This window comes from Eublepharis macularius, chromosome 14, assembly GCF_028583425.1.
Source record: "Eublepharis macularius isolate TG4126 chromosome 14, MPM_Emac_v1.0, whole genome shotgun sequence".
NCBI classification, from domain to species: Eukaryota; Metazoa; Chordata; class Lepidosauria; order Squamata; family Eublepharidae; genus Eublepharis; species Eublepharis macularius.
This window is the reverse complement of record NC_072803.1, coordinates 32781570-32806024: the sequence shown is the minus strand read 5'-3', so window position 1 is coordinate 32806024 and position 24455 is coordinate 32781570. Positions and strand designations below refer to the sequence as shown.

The 24455-nt window shown below is 44.2% G+C and overlaps 1 protein-coding gene across 1 annotated transcript in view; it reads right to left on the bottom strand.

Moving 5' to 3' along the window:
• Positions 1-5224: 5224 nt before the first annotated feature.
• Positions 5225-24455, bottom strand: part of PLEKHA2 (pleckstrin homology domain containing A2) — a 73469-nt gene continuing 54238 nt past the window's right edge. The window contains exons 7-12 of the mRNA XM_054998628.1: positions 20675-20821; positions 19069-19137; positions 17750-17820; positions 17249-17312; positions 10611-10688; positions 5225-9767 (exon numbers count right to left, since the gene is read on the bottom strand). Coding sequence (XP_054854603.1) covers positions 9399-9767; positions 10611-10688; positions 17249-17312; positions 17750-17820; positions 19069-19137; positions 20675-20821 — 798 coding nt within the window. The 3' untranslated portion in view covers positions 5225-9398. The remainder of the gene's footprint in view (positions 9768-10610; positions 10689-17248; positions 17313-17749; positions 17821-19068; positions 19138-20674; positions 20822-24455) is intronic.

Below are 24455 nucleotides of genomic sequence, written 5' to 3'. Positions count from 1 at the left end.
ATGGGGATGTTTCATATTGGGGAAATGGCAGCCAGGGGAGGGGACTTAAATCCCCTCTGTCCCTCAACATGATCCTAATCCACATTGCTCTCTCCCACAACTGTGAATCCAGCTTCCAATGGAGCACGCCTAGAACACACGTGGCCAACCTGCCTTGGGTGGGCATATGTGGTACAGACACCTTTCTAACGTGCAATTAGATCTTCAGTCATCTTTTTCTCTAAAGAGCTCCAGATTCTTAGCCACTTGATCACTTGGGGTGCCCTTTTCTGTGCTTCCATTCTACAATATCTCTTTTGAGATGTAAGACTCGGATACAACGGCACCTTATAGACCAACAAGGGTATAAGCTTTCAAGAGTCAAAAGGCTCCTTTGCCTGATGTGTCAGAGCAACGGAGATTTGACTCTTGAAAGTCCATACCCTAAAAATCTTGCTAGTCTTTAAGGTGCCTCTGGACTTCCCCCTGAAACTAACTTTTGAGATAGCATAAGAACTGTAGTCAGGATACCAAATGCAGCCAGTCCACAGATTTATATTGCGTGAACTCCAAGTTTAACTTCAGCTGCTTTGGATTGACACTCCAGTGCACCTGATGAAGTGAGTCCTGGCTCACAAAAAAATATGCTGGAATACGTTTTGTTAGGTTTTAACATGCTGCTGGATTCATGCTTAATCTAGCCCTCTCTGACTGCCTGTGTGTGTGTGTGTGTGTGGCAGGGGTGGGGAGGGCTGGGAGTGGATTGCTTAAAGGACACACATATATGCTTAGAAGTCTCAACATTAAATGGCACTCACTTCCAAGGAAGCATGCATAAGATAGTGAGTTCACAGCAAAGATTAATCAAACTGCTTTTAGCCCCATGCTACTCCCCACCCCACCCCCAAAAGAAAAGGCTGGCACATTATGAATCATTGTGGTCACATGAAAATCATACCTACCCATGGGTGGAGAGAGGAAGAGCATCTTCATGCATTAAGCTGGCCATGTGTGTTAAGCTTGCACATGCAAAGAACTGTGTGCACAGTTGGGACTCTGCCTTTCACAAGGGTCACAGGCACAGGTAGAACATAGGCTTATACAATTTATGCATGCAAGGCATTAACATATTAAGCAAGATGTGCAGGGTCCAGTGTGCAAACAGCAGGTGCAATTCTGCCCCCCCCTACTCAACATGTAAAGAGGGAGGTTTCTTTTTTATGCATGGCTAAGAGTTACAATGTGACAAAGTTGTTTCTTCTCAAAGTTATCTTTCTCTGATCTAGAAAACTTTTATTTCTAGGGGCTATTCCTCATTGTTGATACTCTCAAGTGTCAGATGGATTATCTGGATTGGGTTGGTTTATGAATTGTAGTTACAGGACCTTTTCTGTATAATTTATGCCTATGATAATTGGTAGGTTTATTCTGATTTGCTTTAATTATATTGTTGCAAGTTATCTCAAACAGATAATGAAAAGCTGGGATGTAATTTGAAATACATCAACATCCTTGAGGACATTTGCAATAAGGCTTCTGCATTCCCCTGCTTGACAGAAAGCAGAAGTTCCACAGGTACAGCTTTTTCTCATAATATGCTCTATTTTAAGAGACAGAAACTGTACCTTTAAAATAAAATCAAAACACATGCCCCTTCATCTTGTGATGCATAAGGACTTACATAAGAAGCTTTTGTTGTTGTCAAGCTGAAAAACATAAATTTACTGTAATTTTTGTAGTAAAAAAAATGACAGTTTAAATGACGCCATGAAGTCAAGGCCGGAAGAAAAACACATTAAAAATGTTCACACCATTTTATTAAAAAACAAACGTTATCGTAGAACAGATCAAGTAACTATACTGTATAAATGTTGCTCAAGGAAAAAAATCACTCTACAGGAGTGCGATTCACAGCTGAGAATTATTAGTGGAAGTATCACAGCTAAATGCACAAGCAGTTTTTAAAAAACTTACTAATAAAACAGAAAGCCAGTTGTGATGATGGATCGGCTTGTTTTTCCCCAGTTCCACTTCGCTTACTAGTGAGACTTGAAAGAAATTGGGTGGGATGCTTGGCAACAAAAGTTATGACAGCTTGATCCGTTGGCTCAATTAAGTCAAAGAACATGGATTTCAGCCACATGGGCACCACTGGCTTCCATGGGACTCCACTGAGCCTGATCCAAGGCGCTTGGTTTAGCCAGAATGCAAATTGAGTTGCCCACATGGCCTCCAGAACAGAAGATGGCAGCTATGCTGCACAATCCTGTATCTTAACTCAGGAGTGGGCTTGGTTTCCTGGTGAGTGTGCTTATGACTGCAACCTTCAGAAAGTTTTTTTTAAAAAACCCTTTCATATAACTATGGAACTTGGAGGTGGGGTGGGTGTCATCTAATGAAACCCAGCTGTAGATTTGTGACAAGCAAAAGAAACCACCTCTTCATACAATGACTTGTATGTGTGGCAGTAACTCTGACACAGGACAAGACAAATTCATAGCGGCATACCACCGCTAAGTACTAGAAGCTGGGGACGAATTAGACATGTTGGACATTGCTTGCTTGCGACCTTCCCAAAGGCATCTATCTGGACATTATTGGGCAGAAAGAGTGCACAAGATAAGGTGTTTTTTTTGGTCTGATCCAGGAAAGTTCTGGAATCTACTCCTTCAGTTCAGGCAAGCAGGGGCTCTCTCCACGGCACAACTGACATAGGCTGCCTCTGTGAATGGATTGGCTAGCCTCTGATCTCAGCTTGCCTCTGTGGGTGGATGGGCCTTTAGGCATGCAAAAGGCTTAGATCCTTTCTACAGTACTACACCAGTAATATTCAGCAATTAGGGAAATTCTCTGACCTGGATAATCCAGGCTAACTCAATCTCATCAGATCCTAGTAGCTAAGCAGAATCAGTCCTGGTTAGTACTTGAGTGGGAAACCACCAAGGAAGTCTAAGGTCTTCGATGTATTGTCGAAGGCTTTCACGGCTGGAGAACGATGGTTGTTGTGGGTTTTCCGGGCTGTATTGCCGTGGTCTTGGCATTGTAGTTCCTGACATTTCGCCAGCAGCTGTGGCTGGCAGAAGATGCCAGCCACAGCTGCTGGCGAAACGTCAGGAACTACAATGCCAAGACCACAGCAATACAGCCCGGAAAACCCACAACAACCATCAAGTCTAAGGTCGCTATGTAGAGGCAGGCAATGGCAAACCACCTCTGTTCATCTCTTGCCTTGAAAACCCTACTGGGTCATCATAAGTGGGCTGCAACTTTATACACACAGACACACACAGAGGGAAATTCTGGTGATCTGACAGTAAACAACTATTAATTACACCAGGGGAATTAGGCTGTGCTCAGACAATCCTCCCACACGTTGCTTGGCTCCACAACCTGTGATGCAGACATGGCAAGGATTCCCAAGTGAATGTTTTGTATTTTGCTTCATGTTATCGAATGAGTTAAGACAGACTGAAACCTTACACAGGAAGACACCCTAATATGTTGAATCTAAGCAAGTTTTATTGATTTCAGTGGGTCTGTCTTACAGGTAAGTTTGCTGAGGATTTGCAATCGAATGCTGCCAATGTTTACCAAGGAGTAACTTCCCTGGATTAACCATGTCTTTAAGCAGGGGATGTTTCAAGGTTACAGCCTAAGGATGCAAATTCTAAGCAAACTTACCTGTAAGTTAATCCCGTTTTAAAAAAAATTCAACAGTATTTCCAACTAAGGTTGCAAGCCTACGAACACTTGGTACCACTGAACTCAGTGAGACTTGCTTCCAAGTAAATCTGCCCGGGACAGCAACCTGGTGCTTTCATGTGCACTATCCCCCCCCCCCCCCGTGCCCCACACACCCCATTTCTTGTGTGCTTCTACCAAGATATTTCATTCATCAGAATAAGTTATCAGGTAGGCTCCAGTGCTTTAGACAATTGCAAGAGGGATAGAAATGCAACAGGAGAAGCTTTTCCCAGTATGCTGAAGTCATGATTGGAAATGCTGTACCTGCAGAATTCTTGCCCATCTTGCAACTTGTTAAAAATCGAGACCTTCCAGACAATTGTTGGCAACCTTCAGTAAGCTGGTCAGTCTTTAAAAAAAATCCAGTGATCAAGTACATTAGTGCAAACAAAGGCAAAACTTTAAAAAGAACCCCCTGGATCAACTGTGTGGTTTCCTAAGAACAGTAAAAGGAAGCAACTCCCATTCAAGCCAATGGATTTTTAGTTTTAAGTCCTTATCCTTTGACACAGATTAGTAGGAAAGTTGCAACCTGCCTCTTCACTTGCTAAGCATTCCCATTCCCATTCCTAGGCCAGATGCTGAAGCAAACATATCCATTCTGTTCTGGTGGGATGATTGGCTACTGTATGAAACAGGATGTGGTACAAGGTGAACCTCTGATCTGGCAGGGCTCTTCTCAGGTTCTTTTGGTAGGGGGCATATTGTTTATACAGGAAAGTTATCAGGTTGTTTCCAGCTTCTCCAGTTAAAAAGAATTTTGGTAGTAAAAACAGGAAAAGTGTTTTTGCCATATATCAAAGGAATTACTGATCAGATGGGAAAGCTTATGAAAAAGCATAACCTTCAAGCAGTATTCAGACCCACCCGAAAAATACAACAGATGCTACGATCAGCAAAAGACAGCAGAGATCCCCTCACCTCTGCAGGAGTATACCGTATACCCTGCAGCTGTGGACAAGTTTACATCGGGACCACAAAGCGTAGCATCCAGACAAGAATAAAAGAACATGAAAGACACTGCAGACTTGGACAGCCTGAAAAATCAGCAGTGGCTGAACATAGCCTAACTCAAACAGGGCACAGTATCTTATTCCAGGACACCAAAATACTGGACAACACTTCCAACTACTTTGTCAGACTGCACAGGGAAGCCATTGAAATTCACAAGCATAAGCAAAACTTCAACAGGAAAGAAGAAACCTTAAGAATGAACAGAGCATGGGCTCCAGTTCTGAAAAACACCAGGCCAACAAAACACTCCACACCCGACAATAGCCCTGCAGAGAAGATTAGCACATCAAGCACCAATCCATATGCAAAAGAACCGCCTCAGGATACAGTGAAGCCTCCCGCCATTAGCATTCCACACCCTGGGAAACTCTTACAGAATGACTCAGCTCAACCCCACCCCTCCTGAGTAGATACAAATGACCTACATCTTTTCCACACTGTGACACTGAGAGATCTCTGTCTTTTGGTGCTACACCTCTGAAGATGCCAGCCACAGCTGCTGGCGAAACGTCAGGAACTACAATGCCAAGACCACGGCAAGACAGCCCGGAAAACCCCCAACAACCATCGTTCTCCGGCCGTGAAAGCCTTCGACAATACAATTTTGGTAGTAGTTTGGGGATTAATGGACTAATGGCTCAACTCACAGGTTGTAACTGCACAATGCTCATTTGCAGATCAGACCTGAGTACACCACAAGGATTCCCCGCTGGAAACTCAGTTTCCAGGCATGCATGGAAAAAGGGCTTATGTCTCATTTCCTGCATTGTTTTCCTAACCTGAAATAGTGCCTAGGAGTCGGGGTATGCTATTTGCCATGTTGTGAAAGCCCTTATGTCACCCCATCAGCGCATGAGGAGCCCTCCAAAAGCCAAACAGCACCCCCCAGTGCCATTTCAGATGGGACTAATGACACAGAGTGGAAGCCATAAGCCTCTTCCCCCTGCATGCCACAGTCCTGGGTCAAACAGCCCCATGCATCTAGGAACTGAGTTCCAAGCAGGGAAGTCACAACTGCACATAGTAACAGTACAATGCTATTTCATAGACTGATGTTGTTTTCATTCTCATGTAAACATGCGATCCCAAATCTGCAGCCACGTTTCCTTCCCATGTCAAGCAGAGCTCTTGGTGAGCATTTATTTGTCACAATTCATGAGCTCAGTAACATGGGAGGCACTGCAGCACCAGCTTTCTGCTGGTTTCCCAACATCAGCCAGTTAGTGATGGAGTGAGTTGGACCTCTACAGACTGCAAAAGGAGAAAGTAATTTCTGAATGTTCTTTGTATGCGAATGCTCCTTGAAACCAGAGCAGCAGTACAGCAGGGAGCTGGGTCATCTAGAACCTCTCCCTCTAAGATGCTAGTGTCAAAAATGACATCTACCTGCAGTCCAAATACTTCCAGTCTATTCTATTGCCTTTCAATTTTACCTCGTTTTACTGAATGGGATAAGCAGACAATGGACAACTGTCCACACAGATTCCGATCACAGACACTTTTTAAGGAAATGGCTTCTATGCTCTTTTTGCTATTCCCATTCATTTCAATGATGACTGCTACATCTCTGCATGATTAATCCCCTCCCTGCACAAAAGAATCCCCTGGTGGGTTGTGTCCTTAGTACAATGATTCTCAAAACTTCTGATAGCTGAGGTTCATGACACATTTGTACTCGAAAAGTTTTTCTTTTTAAGACAAGTTCAGAAATTACCCTGCCTCTAGAGCAGTCCATTCCAAAATTATCCATCTAGCAGGGGTTGACTGGAAGAAGCCAGAACAGCATGTCATGCAGAGAAACAGTGGACAGATTCCTTAATAGGTATTTTGGGGTCACGACATCCCATCAATGACTTGGTTTATTCCTCACTAGCAATAGAGTCAATTTTTGTTAAAAAAGGGCCCTAGAAAATGGAGCACAGGAACGCTGTGCTGTCACCTCAGCACCGTCCAGAGGGACGGGCTGCCTCGTCTGCCCTTCCTGCCATGGCGGCACCCTCCAGAGGCTGTATTGGTGATAACTCAGTTTTTATCCTGGTGCTCCTGTGCAGGTGCGCCAGGATAAAAAGTGAGTTGTCGCCAATACAGCTTGCCTTTTATATAGAAAAATGCCACTTTCTCTTACACCAGAAGACTGTGCCCAGCAAATTGTTGGAAAATCAACCCCACCTTCCAGGGTATGCTCAGAAAACATTTATGAAATCCTGAGCAAATAATTCTGTAGACAATGGACCCCTTTTCCTTCCAAAATGAACCTCCCCTGTGCATGGTTAGGTAATTTTGTGACTTGAGGGGGGGGGGACAGAAAAAGCAGAGTGTTATTCAGTTCAGTTTGACGTGAAGCTCAACTTTGTTTTTTTTTTTTAAAAAAACACCAAGTTTCTAGCCTTATGAATACCAGTATGTGATTAAAAGAGTGTTGGCAATGCCTGCTGGTATCTCAGAAGCAGAGAGGCAGCTGAATAGGCCTGTACATATTGTCTTAGCAGTAAGCCCAACTCAACTCTGACATAGGATTGAGCTGCAAGATTGTCTGGAGGTTAGGGGGTGTCATGTCTCCTAAGGACTAGGAACTCCAGAAAAAGTTATATGAACAGGATGATGGTAGAGCAGAACAAATTATGCAATAATATGCAAATCATATAACTAACAATTTATACAAGCTGCAGCTGTTCCAATCATGGGATTTGGATTGCCTGTGTGCAATTTTTTTTAAAGTGCCAAATACATACCAGCCTGAGTTATAAAAGGACCTCAACATCTCCAAATTCAGCTTTATGCCTCATCTGTGCATCATTAAAAGGTGTTTTGGGTTAATGCTATGCTTAAAACAAAAATTTAAAAAGTTATTATATTGGGTCATCTCTTTTGCACTGTAGTACCCCCGACTTGATGCAAACTTAACCCATTCCTGCTGTATGGAAAGCATGGCTGGCATTTCAAGGAAGCATGTGCAGTTCTGAAGCACAGGCATGACAGTTTGTCAGAAAGGAATCCTTGAACAGCTGGAAATAAGTGTTCCCCGATTCAGATCTGCTATGTACACAGATGCTCAATTTGCAACAAAAGCTGCTTCCAACTCATTGCTGTGAGGCCTTTGTGAGAATATGTCACAGACACAGAAACACTTCTGCAAAGCATGAGGGATCTTGCTTTCAAACATGGATCTCTCCCTCGCTGGACTGAGGCGCCAGGCTAAAAACCTAAAAGCTCTATGTATCGAGAAACATCTCTCCCCCCATCATACCACACTTAGAAATGGCAAACACAGCTCAGCTATGTTGTTAATTTGGAAATATGGGGGAACTTTGTCTTCACTGTGAAACTCACAAAGTCTCTTCTGCCCTGTTCAGAGCCCAAAAGATCTTAATGCAGGCCCCAGTGCTCGCGACCTGGTCCCTGTTCCTTCATCATGGAGGATGGAACCGGGTGCTGAAACGGAGCAGCTCAGCAATTCTTAAACTCGGTACACTGATTGTTCTCATCAGCGTGCTATTTTGTGGTCTTTCCCTTGCATTAGACAGGAGGCCGCTTGAAAGTCTTCCAAATGAAAACCGTTGTCCTTCTGCATTCTAGTGCAAAAAGGCACAGGGTAAAGTGTTGCTATACAAATAGCAGGCGTTGCTTGACATGTGTAATGCAATGGCATACGACACATGCCCATTTCTCTCCCTTCCTCATTTGGTGCTGCTGCCTTAGAGTGCAGAAGGAGCAGGGTTTTCGCTCTGCATTTATTACTATTTGTTCTCAGAAAAGGCCTTTAATATTTTTTGCCATGGGCTTCCTGAGCACTTGAAAGTTCACTGTGGGTCACCAAGGGGTCCCTAGACCAGAGTTTGAAAATTGTTGTTTTAAGATTTATTAATCTACAATAAAAATGTTATTAACCACTGGTTAATTTTCCTCTCTCCCAATTATCTTTGCTATGGATGCTTTCCAATCTACACAGCAGTTTCCTGGCAACACCCACTTTGCACCAACCTCTTATGCAACAGCAAAAAGCATGTGTGCTCTCCCCCACGGCAGATGGGTGCCTTAGTGGCTGCCGCAAGGAATTTCTATAGAGCTAGCCTCACTGCTTTCTCTCAGCCTCTGCAAGGATCAACCGCAGAAACCAGACCACCAGTGTGTTGCTACCTAAGCGTGGGCACAAACATGTACATTAAAGTCTATCGGACTCCACCAAAGGCACACCCAGGGACACAGCAACCCCCTTCCCAGTGTTCCTAGCTACCCTGACAACATAGCCTTCCTTTCACTATGTGAGAAGGCATCCACTGAAAGATTTCCGTTTGATGGAGAAAAAAGACTTGATGAACTTCTCCCCAAGTTAAAGGAGGTGAGGCCAGATCACACCATTTGCCTGGTTTTGTAAACTTGTGGGGGAGAGGAGGGATCAACGATGTGGAGGGGTTTAACCCCTTGGGCATGACTCATTCACCTATGGCTTGGGCCTTAAGAAAGCCAGCGCTGGTAGCCGCCATCGGGTCGTCCTTCCCAAGATGTTCATAATATTGCAGTGGTTGCTCCCAGTCTCAGTTGCCTCAGCATATGCAAGCAAGGCAATGTTCTCCCAGCACACTCGATGTCAGGATCGGGGCCTCGTCTGAACCCTAAGCAGCTTCCCTGGACTGCCTGCAAGTGCTGTTCAGTTTCTGCAATCACACGTCTGAGGTCCGGATGTTCTCATCATCCAGGTCATATAGAAAGGGGTGCTCTTTGAAGTTCTGGGGTTCTGACCTGTGCCGTAAACGACCCCCTTGCACAGCTCCAGTGTCTCGCTCGGTAAACACAGGCGCAAACTCGGAATCCTTCAGTTGAGTGGCCTGCTCCTTGGCGGCAGACTGCTGCTTGCTTTCTGACTGTGGCACGGGCGTCCAAGGCAGCCAACATGATGTTGAGGGCGCTTTGCAGGTGGCCCTTGTCTCCTCTCCCAACTGCTTCAATCTAGCAATGGATGGGATGGCTGAGCTGGGCAAGGCACGGCCCCCACGTTTGCTCATGGACACGGATCTCACTAAGGGTGTTTCCTACAGAGAGAGAAAAACACTGCAGTTCTTATTTTAAAAAGAAATTAAAAAGGAAATCACCTGAAAATAATAACATATTACAAGAAAATGTCATCACAAACAGCCCACCAGTTGAAATCCTCCTCACAAGCCCTGCTCTCTGTGCCTCTGCCTTCAGAGGTGAGATAGGAGCAGGCCATTCAACTCAACTGAAGGTTTCCGAGTTTGCTCCATTAGGAGGTATTGTATGCATGTGCAGCAGCAGAAAGGGGGAAACTCTTTCCCCTCCCCACACTGTTTTTGCAGGGGGGACAAAGCTTGGGAGTAAGGCAGGAGCTCTCCCTCCCCCTGTGGCAGCTTTCTGAGCCCATCTGCACTCTCTTGTTTCATAGAAACCACTCCCCAGAACTGATGTGTGACTGCAGGGAGCAAACTCCATGGAGAACCTGTAAAAGGAGTAATGTGTAGAGTGGCCCTGAGTCCACTGAAGTCAATGGGCCCAGAAGGGTAGCTTGTCTTAGGACGGCACTGTCAGAGTTCTAGGCCTGTTAGTTTTATCTTTTGAGAGCATTATGGTAACCCAAGGAAGTGATACAACTCTGCTGACTTTTGCCATACCCCTTGCTGCAGCTGCAGGAAGATGGAAACAGCCAGAAGTCCTCCTCATTATACCTACTGGAACCCCCCACTCCCTGCTGCCCATTCCTGGTCTTGTGTTGCAGAAAGCCGGAGCCTGGAAAGCTTCTCCTGGAAATGAGCTATTTGTCAAGTGTTCGCTGGAGACATTCAAATAAATGATGTCTGCTTAAAATAACAACCCAAGTTAATTGATGCTGAATGTGAAGCAGAAAGGATATGACCTACCCTTGGGCAGCTCTTCAGTGCCTGCACCGCCCCCGTGATCATTTTAATCCAGCTGTGCATATCCTCAGGACTATAGGCCTGCAAAAGAGACACCAGCCAAAACCCATGAGACTCCTCACTGGCCTGCAACATATACCTGGCCTGCACATATATGGAGCACTAAAGTCAAGAAAAGCAAACGCTCAAACCAAATTTCAGGGCTGCAGGACAGGACAGTTTATCGGGCCCCTAAAGTTCGAACCAGGGTGGTGCAACGGCTAGAGTGTCATGAAGCTAACTGGGTGACTCTGCCAATCGCAATCTACAGAATAAAACAGAGAAGGCGAGAATCAAATATGCTGCCCTGTGCTCCTTGCAGGAAGGGGAAGATAAAAATGTGACTAATACATGGTCTGGCCCACTTGTACACACAAGATCTGTTTGTTCCCGTGCTCAAACATAAAACAGAAAGTTTTCTTAGAACAGGTAAGTTTCCCCCCCCCCTTTTTTACATTTTTATCCTATTCCACCTCCAAGGAACAAAACACGCTTCTGTCTTCTATCCTCACAACAACCTTCTGAAGCAAGTTAGGCCGATGAGAGAGAGGACAGGGTGAAAGCAGATAGGGCTCTGCTGACCAATTTAAAAGAGGGTAGAAATGCCTCCGTTTCCTCTTCCACCCTCATGTGTGCTGTAACAACTGCTAGGATCCAAGTGAAGAGGCAGACAAGATGGTGGCATTATGGTACAACGATGAAGAGGAGGCACTTTCAGCCTCGCATCCTCCTCTTCCTCCAAGCTCAACAACAATATCCCAGTTCCTGAGCAACGTTTCTGGACTGGGGGGGCTCACTCGCTTTCACGATCCTAACATCATATGCCCCCAAATCAATCAGCATTTCCTCACTGGCTACGCTTTCTAGACCTCACACGTTACCTGTCCCCCCCCCCACACACACACCAGGTGGCATCCTTCTCAAGAAGCTCTAAATTACCAGACCTGAGCCAGTCTCCAGAGCAGGCATGCCTTGCAAATTTCCACAAGGGGGCAGAAAAGAGATAAAATAAGGAACAAGGTCTCAGAGTAAAAACACAGGGACGCTCAAGTAACTTACTTTCTACGTGGTCTTATATTAAGTAGTGATTCACGTGTATCCACAATGGGAGAACAAGTATAAGATCTTTCACTTTAGTGTCCCCATGTAAGATGTCTTGTCGTAGAGAAACCCCGAGACCTTGTGTCCGCTAAAGGAAGCTGTGGTCTCTCCCCACTGAAGTCAATGGCTCCTGCCGATCTAATGACAGGATCGCACCCCAAATGGTCAAACAAGGACAAGTTCATATCACTTCTTGGGCTACTTCTAACCATGAGGATCAAACGAAAAGACTCAGTGACAGTGGAAGCTTCTGCTCTGCCCTCCAAATAATGAATTTGAAAAAGACGTTCATCCCTTTCCCTTCCCAGTTACTACGAAAGGTCAGACCCAGATCCTGCCGAAATGAAAAGGGAGGGTTAGCGAGAGGAAAGGTGCTCTGTCCACACAAGCAGCAGCAAGAGCCAACTCCCCCACCGCCAGCAAGCCAAAGCCAGCCAGACAGACGCAGGGTCTCTATAGCAATCATTCTTAGCATTTACATAGCATTGTATGTCAGTGATCTCTACAATTACCCCGCCTTGGTGGCCCTGAGCAGGCAGAAAGGCAAGATATAAATACCGTAAACAAATAATAAAAGCAAACCAGTACTGTAGAACCCTGACCTGGATGGTCCAGGTAGCCTGATCTTACCAGAACTTGGAAGCTAAGCAGGGTCAGCCCTGGTCAGAACTTGAATGGGAGACCACTAGAGATGGGCAAATGGCAGTTTGTGGTTCATCATGTTTCATGAACCACAAACTGGCATGAAATTGCCCGGTTTGCGAACTGGCTCATTTGGTTTGTGAAAACGGCACTTCTGGACAGCAAAAGGTCTGCAGAACCCCCCCCCCCCGTTGCCTAGGTAACTGATTGATCAGCACCAGCCTGTCTGCAGTGATGAACTGAAAAACGAACCAAACGAACCAGGCTAAAAATCAAAGCAGCTCATCATGGGTCATCAGAAATGCCCTCCAATGAACCGCTGGTTCATGAACCAAAAAAATGGCGCTTTTCTTGATGAACCATTCGTATTCCAGTTCATGCCCATCTCTAGAGACCACCAAGGGAGGCCAGGGTAGTTAATGTGGAGTCAAGTAATGGCAAGCCACCTCTAAAGGTCTCTTGCCTTGAAAACTTCAGCAGGGGTTGCCATAAGTTGGCTGCGATTTGATGGCATACTCACACTATTGCAGAGGATCAAGCAGAATCATAACACCTATTGCTGAGAGGCTCTTCCTTTCTGACCCCCCTAAAAGTTTCCCACAACTTTGCCTAAGGGGCAGGTCTCTGGTAATCTTTGGGGGCCCAGCCTGGGCTGCTCTGGACTGCATTTGTCAGAGCACTTATCTGCCCTTCCTGGAAGCTATCCCAGATCCTTTCAAACCACGGCTGCTAGAAAATTCCTGCTCTAAGTTCCTCCGGACTCAGGGGGTACCAAATCCAGCATGATACAATTGCTTCACTTGTATGAAAAGGCTGATGACTCTCTCAAACCACTATTCACCCCTATAAGGTATAAAGAAATCAGAGAGTGAATTTCAGTGATGGTTATTTCAAGATGACTGCCTCAAGCGCCTCTTGGTTAGGATATGTAAGACTCAAGTCCTTAAAGACCAACAAGTTTGCCAGCTCTTGGAACTTTGAATCTCAAGAAGCTTATACTCTGGAAGGCGCTACTGGACTCAAATCTTGATCTTCTGCTGTAGACCAACAGCTACCCACCTGAAATGTGTTTGGATATATACAGGTAAAGCAAATATGCTGAAACTTAAAGCTGCTGGAGGGCAAAATGAGCAGGAGAGAAAAAGATGCCCTATACTGAGTCAGATCACTGTTCTATTTAACACAGGACACGTTCCTCTGTCTGGTCGTGGCTTGGGCAGGGGGTGGTTAAGGCATCCAAAGGTCCTTCACAGCCCTCCGAGCCAAAATCCTTTTAACTGGACATTCCAATGACTGAACTCGGTTCCCCCGGCACAGTTCTTCCCCCACGGTGGCACAAAGCACTTTCCCCGCCCCCAAGAGCTCTCTGCACTGTTCTGTGACTGAAAAACAAACACAGCCAACCGTAAGTTCTTGACAGGTGCAAGAATCAGCGATCCGCTTTGCAAAAATCACTCTTAGATAATCCCTTGTTCTCATCATGTTATGATGACGTTCTTCCTCATTTTGAACTTGTCAGCCCTTGAGAGAAGGCGGTCAACAATTTCAAAAACGATTTAAAATACTGCTAGAAACACTGTGCTGTTTCTAGCCCTAAAAATAAATACATCACATTTTTTAAAAATGCCACCCTTCCTCCAAGGAGTTTAGAATGATGTACATAACTCTACCCCCAGCCCACTTTGTCTTCCCAACAACCTCACGAGGTAGGTAGACAGAGAACGATTGGCCCAGTGAGCTTTATGGCAGAGTAGAGATTGGCACCTAGGTATCTTGGGATCTAACCATACTCTAACCACCGTAACACTCTGGTTCTCTAGCTCAGAGGCTGCTGGGTGCACGACTGCTACATCTCTAAAACCTTCAGGTATTGCTAGTGCTATATTATATTATATACAGAAGCCTAACTTCTATACTCTTAAGGACAGTTCCATACACAAGTCCAGGGACTGGAACAATCTCATTCCATCATGGCTATTCAGAACAGATTAAGCATCATTCAACTCCAGGGGCTTCACAAGTAAGAAATGCACTCAGATGCATCTTTAATTGAGTATATTGCTAAGGAATTTGTATGCTTCAGAGGCAGACAAGCAGCGGTCCTTTTCAGAATGGATGTTGTATGTTTCTCCCATAGATGCTGAACTTCAAATCTTAGATTTTGATATTATGTTCTCCATTCAGTCTTTTTTCTCCCTCAACAGCTGAATTAGAAGACCAAAACATAAATGAAGAAAGCAAAGAAATGGAAGAAGTTGAAGGTAAAACAATGGGAACTGAAATAGTGAGACCATTGCCTCAACATCAAGCCAGTATTCACAAAATGGTGGAAGAACATCTGGTTTTAACAGAGAAGAAAGAAGATTTAAGAAGAAGAATCCCAGAAACAGTAACTAACATGGAAGGCTGAAGGCATTTGCCAACTGAAGCTTGTTTTAAAAAATAAAGGAAATGCTCAACAATGTCAACTGCACTGTTGCCGCAATAGCAACAACCACCACCCAGCAAACAAACCAGTTGCTATACAGTTCAGTTGTGGTCATAATGACAGGTCTCGTATATTGTTGTTGTTGTTCTTATCATATATTTATACCCTGCTTCTCTGCCCAGTGGAGACCCAAAATGGCTTAGAACATCATTCTTCCCTCCATTTTTTCCACGCAATCACCTTGTGAGATAGATTAGGCAGAGACAGGAGACAGTGATGGGCCCAAGGTCAACCAGCAAGCTTCCATGGCAGAGTGAGGACTTGAACCTTAGTCTCCCAAATCCTCCTCTGACACTCTAACCCTATCACCACACTATCACATGAAACATCTTCACATAAACCAGCCCCACTGTAGAAAACCAGTACCACACAGGCATAGTGCACATGAACAATCCCTGTCTTTGGTTCTCTTTTGCATCTATTATCATCATTCATTCATTCATTCATTCATTCATTCATTCATTCATTCATTCATTCATTCATTCATTCATTCATTCGTAGCCCGCCCAGAGCAGGTTACAATAAGAAGTAAAAATAGAGAAATACAGTAAAATACAGTAAAACCACAGGTTCCAAACACAAACATATCAAGAAGTCCACCTTCTCACCACATTTAAAAAGGGTGGAGGACTGGATCAATATCTTATAGCTGCTCATGCGCGGGGGCGGGGATGGTCATATAGCTCCCCCCCCCCAGGTAGGAGACCGGCAGGGGATTTAATGTTGGCCTCAACCATATGCCTGATGGAACATCTCTGTTTTGCATGCCCGCCGAAAAGATGAAAGATCTTGGTGGGCTCGGGTATCTTCTGACAGAGAGTTCTACCATGTTGGGGCCAGGACCAAAAAAGCCCTGGCCCTGGTCGAAGCCAGTCAAGCCTCCCTGGGGCCAGGGAGCCCTTCCGCCCTGTCCTGGATAGCCCAAGAGAGCCTGATCTCATCAGATCTTAGAAGCTAAGCAGGGTCAGCCTTGGTTAGTAATTGGACGGGAGACCTCCAGTGAAGACCAGGGTTGGAGAGCCAGACAATGGAAAACCACTTCTGTTAGTCTATTGCCATGAAAACCCTGCTAGGGGTCACCATAAGTAATCTATGACTTGAAGGCAGGTTTTTATTCATTCAAATAACCCTTCAATATAAATATAATGAAATGGGGAAATGAGACAGCCACAGCAGCAGCTCCCATGGCTAACCAGGCCCCCAGAGACCAAAAAGAGCCATGCCAAAAAGGTCTCACCCTCACTCACCCTTTCTGCTTGAAAGATCACCAGCAAAGCTTCCTGTTTAGCAGAGCATGGACAACGCTAACTGTCAAGAGCTAAATTTACCACCTAGAAAAATAAATTCAAACACACAAACAAAAACTCTCCTCCCTCCCACAGGAACCCATTTTTTAAGAGAGGACATATTTACCATCCGAGAACCCCCGCATCACTAGCTTTCAAGCTTTCTCCCTCATTGGACATTCAACCAAGAAACCACAGTGTGCATTGCACAAACTGGGAAAGCATGACACTAGTGAATGAAAAGCAGCAAGATGTAAGGCACTCTCTTCTCTTGCTGTTTAGAATTCAGAGCTCCTCTGGGAGCCTCTGGCTGCCTTTCTCCAATCACTGTTTATCTAAGCCGGTCTTATCTCTCCTTCAGGAGCTAGTGGCCCCTTCTTTTCCTCCTCTCCCCTCCAGGGGACAATTACCAGCTAAGAAAAAGATAAGATATGTTTACATAATTTGGAGAAAGGTGGCCAGGGGTCTGCTATCCCCTCCAGCTCTTGCTGCTGGAGAATCTTCCGAATTTTAAGTCAGATGCTGGCTTGCACGTGACTGCTTTTCAAGCAATGATGCCAACATGGAACCAGGACCTCAGTTCATGCAAGGAACTGGCCAGGCCTGTCAAGCCTGATTGCTGCACCCTTGGCACTGAACATATGAGCGAGGACATGCCCAACACTTCCCTGAGGCTGCCTGCTGCAGCACAGGTTTAGTAATGGTGAACAGAGCATCTTCAAGGGAAGCTGTGTGCGTAAAGTGCTGTCAAGTCACAGCTGACTCACAGCAACCTCATAAGGTTGGTTTGCCATTGCCTGCCTCTGTGTAGCAACCCTCAACTTCCTTGGTTGTCTCCCATCCAAGTACTAACGAGGGCTGACCCCGTTTAGCTTCCAAGATCTAACGTGATCAGGCTAGTTTGAGCCATCTAGTCTTCCAAAAGGAATCTTCGCTTTGAGGAATCTCTAGAAATTGTTCTCTACAAAACGTTCTCCGGCCGTGAAAGCCTTCAACAATATATCTACAAATCTTCCTCAGAGCCCAAAATTTTCCAGAATATAAAAACAAATACCATCCTGTTACTTAGATGGCAGACATTTTACCTGGATATAGAAGGTCCTGTAGCTTGTTATGATTTCAAAGAGATTGTCCCGCATTAGAAGATCACTAGAAACACAGAGGGAGACATTCATAGGAAATTTATCACTTTTTTCTTCTTTATAGCAGCTATTCTATGGAAGTGACATAGTTTATTGCGCTTTAGCCAAAACTTTAGATTGAATTAATGTTCTTGGGACAGAAGCGAAAAAGATGGCCACTCATATTGTGACTGTCATTTTCCTACTGGGGCTAACAGCACGCTGAGGAGGCAGGGAGAGAGAGAACATTTTTTAATTGGAAAAACAGCACAGAAGGTAGAGTTAAACAAACAAAAAAATCCCACAGTCTCTTCCTCCACAAGCTGCAGCCCTGACTCATATCAAGGGTTCCCCATAGTTGCATTTCTGAACCAAAGGGCACATCAGGGGGTTCAAATCATGAAAATCCCACCTTAGTACCAATTCCAAGGCTAAAATTTCCAAGAGAGCAGAGGAAAGTCATACCCGGATTTAACTAGGCATTCGTGAGTTTTCTGCACATCCTTCAGAAGGATTGAACGCAATGGGTCCTTATCCTGAGGAGACAAACAAAACAGATGCTCGAGGTGAGTATTATGAGAGCAGATGTTATGCTGGTCTCAAAGGCAGAAAACATTGAGGTGATCTGATTTAGTGGGCCAACTGAGTTGGCTGAATAGCAAAACTCCTACATCGCACAAAACTCTTCTTAAGCTCCTATCTGGAAAAAGAGTTCTTTGCAACTCAGAAGCTTGCTCACCCGACTAAGAAGGCTGTTATATCAGCATGTCGCTATTCCATGGAGTAAATGTGCACGTTTGCAAAGTGGGTCAGTGCAAGCCAAGTGAATGTGCATATGAACTTATGATGAGCTGGCAAGTTGCTGCGTGTCGCAGTGAGAAGCTTCATAATACTTGGATGACATTCAAAAGTTCCCTGCTGGAGCAGGATAACCACAGAATTCCCGTGTGCATCAATGCATGCCACTATTTCAATTTTGTAACACTGGTTATTTATTTAAAACAATTGTACTCCATGCTGTTCAGCACAAAAAGGCTCACAGAACAGCTTCCGATCCATAATAAAGAACTCTAACAGTAAAAATACTAAAACCCACAATAAAACAAATAGGCTAACAGTATCTCACTCATCAATCATAAAAACAACACACCAAAGAGAGCACATCAAAAGCCAATATTAGAATAGTTTCTTTAAAAGCCAGTAGCAATGGATAAAAAAGAACAAAGGCAACCAAGAGGAGGTAATATTAAAATCATTCGGAAGCACGCAGGAAAATTAAGTTTTCTCCTGATGCCTAAAACGATGCTGTCCATAGGTTAAAATCAACAGCTGAATGTCTTCATCACACAGATTGTTATGATATTATTATATCAGATCCTCTGAATTCTCAACTTTAATTTTTTAAAGTAAGTCTCTAGCCTCTTTCATTGCAGAGATATGTTTTCCCCTTTATATCTCTGCAGTAAAAGAGGCTAGAGGCTTTCATATTTTAAAATAAAAGGGTGGAATTCAGGGTACTTGATACACAGATTTCTATAATGCTATAATGATATTCAATGCTGATTAAAACAAAAACTGAAATACAGAGCAATTATATGAATTATTGAAATTAATATATGAAGGTATCTGAACACATCAAATGTGTTACCTAAATGTTAACTATTATTACTTTGATTGCTTTATTTAAAGGACAATGCAAATTTGATTCTGAGAATATGGGATCTTTCAATACCAAAAAAACCCGTGCAAATGACAAATTTGCTTGTTTTGTTGGGGGTGCTTACCTGCTCACACTTGAAGTAACTGATGGAAATGTCATCTAGGGTAAAGTACCGGCGTTTCCAGCTCTTCCTCTGAAAGACAAAGAAGTAGCCTCTTTTAATGTGAATGTTTCCCCATCTTCTTCCAAGCTTGTCTGCTGCAGTCCTGAACACTCCAAATGCAACAAAGTCCAGAAATTTTGATTTGATAATTTCAAGGAGGACTGCTCTAGTGACTATGAAAGCAAAATGGAACACCCATGTGCAGAGGCAGTATATCTGAATATCAGATGCTAGTGCATGCTCGACTTATACACATCTGGAGACACTTGACTGGCTGCTGCTAGGAACAGAATGCTGGACTAAATAATCCAAGAAGTCCTTTGGTCAAGCCTTTAATGCACCAGCTGACCTTAAACTCTCAATGGATCCTTGCTGACTCTGTTGCAACGAGCCTCGGAGTTATACTGGATGCAGCATTACTACTAGAGAAGCAAGTTAATGCAGCTCCAAAAATGCTTTCTTCCAATTTCATCAAGCCTGGAAGATGGCCCCCTACCATGATTCAGACAATCTAGCCACCTGAATCATGCCACAGCAATATCAAGTTTATACTATTATAATGCATTCTATGTGAGTCTGCCTCTGAAGTTAACCTGGAGAGTTCAGCTAATACAGAACTGGTTATTATCAGGAGTTATTCATTTGATAGTTACTCAGTTGGCTGCCCATTAGCCACTGGGATCAATTCAAAGTACAAACTATCACATACAAAGCCCTGCATGGCCTTAGAAACTCTTATCAGCAGGATCGCCTCTCCTATGTTCCACCATGACAGCTCCACTCATCTGCTCAGGGACTTCTGCAGGTGCCATCTTGAAAATAATCAAGATCAACAACAGGCTTTCTCTGCTGTGGCCCCCCACCTTGTGGCCTGATGGACCTTATGAGGTCAGGAGGGCTCCATTACTCTTGTCCTTTCACAAACTATGTCAAATGGAGTTGTTCAGGAGTGCTTTCCTATAAAGGTAATAGGGCTATTCTATAACAGGGAAAGGGACAGGATGTATTATCAGTTTGCAGCATGTTTTGCTGTCAGTTTACTCTGTTGTCGTTTCATTGTTCTCTGCTAATGTAATACCATTTTACTCCATCATATCCACCATGCCTAATATGGTATGCTCATTCAAGATTTTCACTAATCCTAGTCCTAGTTCTTCACTCTTAAACGTCTCCTCTTATTGATTGTATAGATCTACAAATATATGTGAAGTCTTCTGAGCACTGAAAGTGTTTTATATAAAATGCCAAGTATTACCATTTGATCTCCTCCAGCTGGGAAGTTCTTATATGCTTCACAGTATGCATACAGGAGGGGTTTCAGAAAAAAGTCCTCATCTGATTCGGAAAACTGTCCCCGCCATTCCCATCCTGAACATCTCATCTTAATAGCTGATGCCAGAATGTCAAACCTATTGCCCCCTTACACCTGTTTGGTAGCCTTCTTCTAGTATGCTGCATGAAGCGAAAGCATGAAAGCTTATTATTCGATCTCTATCTCCCTCATTACCACGACCCAATTCCTACAGCAATATCAGTATCACAAAGAACGGTCACGGCTGATACTTACCATGTTCCCCTGCTTTACACAGTAGCCGCTTTTGAGTAGTGGAGGACCAGTTAGTGTTTTGGTACCAGAAGTTGGGATGCAACTCTGGGACCGTCTCAAAAGAGGGTGAACTGCTAGCTCACCCCCTTCAGAACCGTCCCCTCCATTCTGTGGGGGAGAAACAAAAATATTTAGACAGACCATAAGAGGGTCGGGGGAAAGAAGATGTGAGAGCGAGCATTGGTTGGTAATTGGAAGAAGTTTTGCCAGTTATGATTATGCCAAAATTCATTAGGAGTCCAGTAGCACCTTTCTTTAAATTCTTTAAATTCAGTGATGGATGACATTAATGGAGAGCCAACATGGGTGTAATAGAGTGCTGGATTTGGACCCAAGAGGTCTGGTTTCAAACCCCTGTTCAGCATGACACATACTGGGTGACTTTTGGCCTATCATGATGGCTACATTCAGGCATCACAATAAGCCATGGTTTGATCAAACCCCACTTAGATCAGAGGTGTGGATGCTGACAATCTGACAAACTAGGATTTAAATGAACAGAAGTCTTGCGGCATGTAAAATACTAACAAAATTTTATTTCAATGGTCTCACAATATAAGGCAGTTTCATGGATTCATGTGGTTAGTGTGTCAGACTAGGACTTGGAAGATCTGGTTTGTTCCCGAGTAGGGATTTATACCAGATGTGACATTTTCCATATGTGGCTAGCTTGGACTTGTCAGATCTTCGGAGCTAAGCAGGGTCAACCCAGGACAGTATTTGGATGGGAAACCACCAAGGAAGTCCAGGGTGGCTATGCAGCAACAGGCAATGAGACAGACCTCTGTTTGTCTCCTGCCTTGAAAACCCTATGGCGCTGCCTAAGTCAGCTGCCATTTGACCGCACTTTCCCACAGTTAGACCTATGCATGTATAGTTAGACCTATTGCGGCCATAGAACATGTATATACAGGTTAAGGGTGAAATGCTGTAACCACTACTTTGCTGAATGCATTCTTGACCTCCCCCCCCCTCCACAAACCGCCCAAACACCATTGCCATACCAGACTTAACTGGTCTGGGTGAGGAAAGATGGGCCTTTCTTCCCTTCTTCACTCTTCCTCCTCCCTCCGCCTCCCCTGGCAGTGCTTTACTTGTTCAGTGGCTAACTGATGCTGCTCTACACACATTCAAAAGCAAAGGTGGCCCTGGCCTAACTGGATGGACATGGCACTTTCATGAACATGTGGAAAATGTCATATCTGGTTAGGCCCTCAGCTATGAAGTTCAGTGGATGACACTATCAACTACCTCACAGGAGGTATAAAATGGAGGGGAGAACCCTTAGGATGGGATGAATGCAAGTCAAACATTGGCGCTGAGCTCAGAGTCTTCCCACCCCCAACTCAAGAGCATAAAATTAAAATGTTCCTTAACACTTAGCAATTTCCTGCTTAAAATCCCTACTGGGTAATCTGAAAGTCAAAGAGCTGGTATAGAATACCGGCAAACAACTTTGTTAAGCCTTGCTTCAGCTGCAAGCCCATTAGATGGCCTCAGGGAACTGACTGACCACTCATACTCTCCCTTTCTGATCTGCAAAACTGGTCTGAGACCAGCCTACCTTACAGGACTCTTGTGTCTACTACTGAGGGAACAAACAGTACGTAAAGTCCTCTGAACTCCTGAAATGCACTGTATACATGCACAAATACCATGTATAACTATGGTTAAATCTGTTTTAATTTTGTTGCTCAAATTAATTACACATATGACTTCTACGTAAGGTTGCAACTTTCCAACCAGTCTCTGCTCATGGCTCCAACAGCAACTCTGCAGATATTAGCAGGAGATAAACTTTTATCTCCATACCACAGAAAGCTTCACTTGCTGGTTTCTGCAGACCAAATTGGTGTTAGAGGCACAAGCGAATGCCAGTTGATGATCCCACTTCTACAACTATACATTTATAAGTATTGTGTGCAGAATACAGAAATGACCTGGTCCCTACTGAACAGCTGTGCCCACTATTCCTTGCTCCGAACTTCTGCTGAGCTTCGGCATCAAAGGATTTTCAGCTGTGCTACTTGAACTAATGGAGCAGAACAAGAAGGGCAAGTATATACTGCAATTCATGGCAGTACATAGAAAGCAAACAAAGCGGTACTGGAGGTAGAATTTAGCTTTTTTTAAAAGTGGCAAGTTTCTAATCCCTATGGCTACAAAGAGATATACGAACCTGCTGAAATCTCAGAAGCCAGAGGAGGTGGCAGAACAACTAGAGAAACGGCATTTATCAGTGCACTGTACCTCTCCTTGGGCTCTCTCTTCCTCCAGGTTTACAAAATCAGTTATGCCAAAAAAAAAAAAATACAGCACAAAACAAATCAGCATATTTCCAAACTGGCATGGATTTATACAGGTTGCAGAATTAAATGTTCACAGATGTGATTTTCCTAGGCATAGAATTTTAATTTAATTGCTGGGGAGGGGGCTAAAAGGTTCACAGGCTTTGATCTCCTTGATGATGGGAGTCACAGAGCCAGACTATCTGAATAGGACAATGAATACAAGTGTCCCAAGGACAAGTGTAGATGCTATAAAAGGAAAGGCCCAAGGGTGGAGGGGAGGGGGGCAGGGGAGTGCAATAGAATGAAAACATGCAATGGACAAAAATACAGGAAACTGAGCTAGAAGCAAGCTCAAGGATTTCACGACCACCTTTTGGTTGAAGAGTGACCAAGAAACCAAGAAGGTTCAATGGCCATATTCTTTGTTTTTTTTTTTTAAACTTCAACAGAACGAGCTGAAAAGTTTTGAAAAAGAAAGCAGGGTTTTGCTCACGGCATAAATTACACAGGCGAGCACCCACTCGCTGTTTTTTAATAAGTACAGTTCCCTGGTGACGAAGAGGCAGACACACTGTGCCATTGTGCTCCCATTCTGAGTGCATTGTTTTGTTGGTGTGTTGGGCTCCCTCGGCATGGAGGGTCTGCCACAAAGCAGCTCACTGTCCACGCTAGGCTGAGAATAAGCTATGGGTTTGCATCTGAAGAGATGAGCCCGGGACAACACAAAATAACACAACAGCCCAGAAGATGACATTTGTCCCCTCTGAGCATCCACAAAGGTGAAACCCTGATGAGTCCCACAGACAGATTGGCAGAAGCCAAACTGGAAAGAAAGTTTACAAAACAGGAATAAAAAATAAGGCTTGGCTGAAGAGAAGAAAAGGGGAGGGGGAGCCCCATCAGCGAGCAAGCCATGAAGTAAGCATTCATGAGACTTGTTTTGAGAAACTTACTTGGAGATTTATGGTGTGATCTGACTCAAGCTTTTAAAAAATGGGCACGAACAGAATTGGTGCCTGCCAGCATCTGAATGTCCGGGACATTTTACAATAAAAAACAGGACCTGAACCTCTCTGGGACTGATATCCCCCCTTCACCAATGTCCAAAACTTAAACTGAATCCAGACTCAGCCCCTCACCCACTTTTTTTTAAAACAAGTGGAGGTTTCCGCTGCACAAATCCCTGCTGACAAGGGATTAAGCAACTACAACCAGTCACCAAGTATCTAGAGTACCAAGGGAAGGGCAGACTGCAAAAATAGAAAACCCATTCGTTAAAAACATTGGGCTAAAATGAATTTATAAGAATTTCTTCTCTGAGTGACCCTGCCTCCAGAGATCAGGCGAGAGACTATCTAACCTGTGATAGCTCCCAACTTACAGGTAACTTTCTTCCTTACAGATACTGATCTGGTGCCAACATTATCTTTTAGACAGGCAAAATGCTATTC